Source organism: Cryptotermes secundus, unplaced genomic scaffold (assembly GCF_002891405.2).
Source record: "Cryptotermes secundus unplaced genomic scaffold, Csec_1.0 scaffold1270, whole genome shotgun sequence".
Lineage (NCBI taxonomy): Eukaryota > Metazoa > Arthropoda > Insecta > Blattodea > Kalotermitidae > Cryptotermes > Cryptotermes secundus.
Genome location: NW_019731593.1, coordinates 194,880 through 198,659, shown reverse-complemented (window position 1 = coordinate 198,659; position 3,780 = coordinate 194,880). Strand labels below are relative to the sequence as shown.

At 46.2% G+C, this 3,780-nt stretch overlaps 1 protein-coding gene across 1 annotated transcript; it reads right to left on the bottom strand.

Moving 5' to 3' along the window:
- LOC111867253 (cell division cycle 5-like protein) lies at positions 1–2,111 on the bottom strand. The gene is made up of 2 exons (XM_033752610.1): positions 1,893–2,111; positions 1–1,611 (listed from the first exon to the last, which is right to left on the bottom strand). The coding sequence occupies exons 1-2, from the start codon at positions 1,947–1,949 to the stop codon at positions 1–3; spliced, it is 1,668 nt and encodes a 555-aa protein (XP_033608501.1). The 5' UTR covers positions 1,950–2,111.
- Between the last annotated feature and the right edge of the window lie 1,669 nt (positions 2,112–3,780).

Below are 3,780 nucleotides of genomic sequence, written 5' to 3'. Positions count from 1 at the left end.
TCAGTGTTGTAATTGTTCCACTGTTTGTTGAAGCTCAGCAAACTTGGCCTGCAATGTCTTCTCTCGTTCAGTTGCCCTGCCAACGTCCTCTGTCAGCGAGTTAAGTCTTTGTGGAATGGCTGCCATTTCCTGGCGCTGAAGGAAATCAAATGTCGACAGTTCAAATTGTGCCTGCTCTATCTGCTCATACAAATCATGCAGTTGTTTTATAAGTCCCTGTGCCCGTGACTGGTAGCCTCCTGTTAGGATTTTCAGTTTCTTCTCAATCTTAGCAGCCCTCTTTGCCTCACGTGTCATATGGCCTCGGTTCTGCTCCAGGTGCTTTTGTTGTGACTCAAGACGATCTTTTTTACTGGCTAGGTTGGCACGTGTGTACAGATTTTGACTTGGCAGGAAGAGTACCTGTGCAAGACATTCCTCCCACACTTGAGTGTACAACTCCAAGGACAAGTCTCCATGCCCCATGCCTTGTTTTACTACTTCCATCTCTTTCTGTAATATTGCGTGTGCTTGGGCTAGTTGATCCTGGCTGTAGGTCTTGTAGGGATACTGCTCAAGGTATGCTAAATGCTGTTCTTGGCTTGTCACTTGACCACGCTTCTTGGTTTCAGCTGGTATGACGGGTGGTGAATAGACTGCATCATAATGTAGCATTGTGATCATTTCTCTTTTGATCAATTCCTCAGACTTCTGTAGTTCTGTGAGTGGGGGGTCTGTGTGAGGTGGACGCAGTACTGCCATGTTGACCTCCACTGGTCGAGGCAAGTACTGCTGAACTGGCTGGGAACGACTTCGCATCTCCAGTTCACATTTGGCCTTGAACTCAGCAAGGTTTCTGGTGTCCACATCTGCTTGGTCCTCCACATTGTTCGCAGATTCTACTGGAGCTTTTTCTTCCTCAGAATCTGGGATAACTATCTCATAATCATTCCTTGGGGCAGGCAAAGAGTTCAACCCAGATAGAAGCTGCTCTCTTAACTGGCGCTGATAATTATGCATGGCTTGGGGTGTATCCCCAACATCCAACCTCTCTTCTGGATTAATGCTTAGTTTGTCACGAATGGGTGTAGGTGCAACATCACCCCTACTGCCATCTAGGTTTGATGTACGGAAACCCCCACCAGCTGGAGCATGAAGTGCATCACTACGTTGGCTTCTGAATGGAGTTGCGAGCACTGTGTTTGGTGTGGTGACTATTTCCCATTGTGGAGTCATGCCTGAGAAGTTTGAGCTATGCAAGGGTGTATTGAATCCTCCTTTAAGAGGTGTGTCTACATGAGTCAGAGCCATCGTGTTCTGAGCCTCCTGCAAGATCCTATCAGTTGTGAGTGCCGGAGTATGAGGTGTTCGAGTGCCCCGTGCAGGGATCAGAGAATAATCAGCCAGCAGTGTATCTGAAGGCTGGTGTCCGCCCTCAGTAGCAACTTCTCGTGCTGCCTCACTCGCACGTCCCATTTTCACCACCTGTTGCAGCTCCTGGTCTGATATCTGAGGTTCCGGTAAAACCAACTTGCTGCGCTTCTTAGCTGGCTCTTGATTCTGCAGCATAGCCATAGGAATATCATTCTCCTTTCGCTGCTTCAATTTCTGCTTGTCCTTACGACGCTCACGCTCTTCCTTCTCTGTTCGCAGCTCTCCATCAAGTTGCTGCTGCCTAAGCCGGCTAAAATCATGAGCTGCCAGATCAAATATCTCATTGCTAGTATCATGAAATCCTGGTTGAGGGAGCTTTTCAAATGGGATTTCTGCATTATAGTCTAGCCCACGCTTCTTTTTCTTCCTAAGTGCTAACTCAATTCCAGCCTCTTGCAATTCTCTCCGTTTCTGTACAGCTGCCAATCTACGTGCTGCTTCTAATTGCTTCTCCCTAGCTTTACGCTTTGCTTTCTTTCCCTGAGTATTGGCAAGTCGTGCACGTGCTTCAGACAACATCTCCAACTCATCTTCATCCATGTCCTTGGGATCTGGACGTGCAGGTTTTGTCTCTGGATTGGGGTCAATTTCCCCAGGCTTCAACTTGCGTGGGTCATCTGCAGCGTCCTCTCTATCCTCCTCCTTCTGTGCCTGATCTAGCAGGCACTCGTAACGTTCCAAACACTGGGCTGCTGGGCTGTACCGTCCATCATAGTCATAATTCAGTTATGCTTCCTCAACATCTTTTTCCCATTTATTTCGGTATTGGTTGGGCAAATAATTTGTATTTGGTTTTCAGTATTCTGTATTTGTTACTTTGATGGTCCCTTATCAAATTCATTAGCCTCCAGTAACGGGTAAAGGAGAAGGCCGCGCCATAGCTCAAGCGGTTAGTCGCTGGCTTCCCACCGCGGCGGTCCGGGTTCGATCCCGGGGCTGGTCGAGTGGGATTTGTGGTGGACAAAGTGGCGCTGGGGCGGGTTTTCTCTGAGTACTTCGGTTTCCCATGCCGATCTTCATTCCACCAAATTCTCCATCATAATCACCAGGGGCAGGCTACAATAGGCCAATCAGTGGCCGCCGTGCCGAGTGGACCCAGTTGGACTCCACCCCCCCATTAAGCGAAACGGGTAAAGGAAGGCTTTGGATTCTGTCACAAAATACGGTTGTTTTCGACAGCTTCTACTGAATGCTGCAGTGGAACTAGCAATATTAGAAATAGGCCTAAATCCCTCAGCGTTTCGGTACTTTCCCCACAGCCTTCTTGTTTGTGTTATACCGTAGCTTCCATCACACCCCATTTGACAGGCATTATAAAGGTGTTTCAAAGCCGACATTAAAGTATCTTACTGTACGCAGCGGATTTCCGTTACTGTTGCGTCACAATTGCTTTGTAAGAGTATGTTTCAGTTCGAGAGAATTACATAATACCCCGACGTGATGGCAGACGTTAAAAGGAAAATGTACTAGCATATCACACTGAACATTACCAGCTTTGCTCCAATATAGCCTTCAGTTTAATTTCTGCAAAATTCTTAGTAAGTGTCATCGAGTCTTCTATAGAATAACATTCTTATAGCCTCAATTTTCATATGAAAAGAATAATACGTGTTTGCATGTCGCAATTTTTCTTGTGGTTGAATTAAAGTGTATAGATGCTTCGTCATTTTCCCATCAATGTACAACATTAGGGCTTCCTCGGGTGCATGACTGGTAGACCCCTGAATGTGTGGTCGGAATGGTTTCTTTATTCTTGTAGCTCTTTTTGGTAGAATAATATGTCATCAGTTGTTATTTCAGCAGTGCCCTGTTATTCCATCTGATCGCAGACTAGTATAGGTGGCAAAGAACAATTCTTCGCCTATTGTTGGCGTCAACAGTGACCCTAATATCCGTTTCTTCGATTTGAAACGAGTTCTTCAAAGAGTTTTTTATTTTCTCGTTTGAGTAAGACAGGAGAGATCACACAGCTCATTGTTTCTGGAAAAGTTACGCGAATTTGACTCTGTCTTGTGAAAAGATGAATACAGAGCTGATCAGATCTTTATCTAACGTGTTATATAAGGGCCGCGCCATAACTCAAGCGGTTAGTCGCTGGCTTCCCAACACGGCGGCCCGGGTTCGATCCTGGGTCTGGTCAAGTGGGATTTGTAGTGGACAAAATGGCGCTGGGGCAGGTTTTCTCCGAGTACTTCGGTTTCTCCTGGCAATCTTCATTCCACCAATTGCTCCACAATCACCCTCACCTATCATCTGGGGCTGGTACAATAAGCTAAAAGTGGCCGCAGTACAAGGGACTTAGTCCCATCCCACTAACAATAAAAAAAAACTGTGTTATGTGACATTTGCTGCACATTTTTATAATAC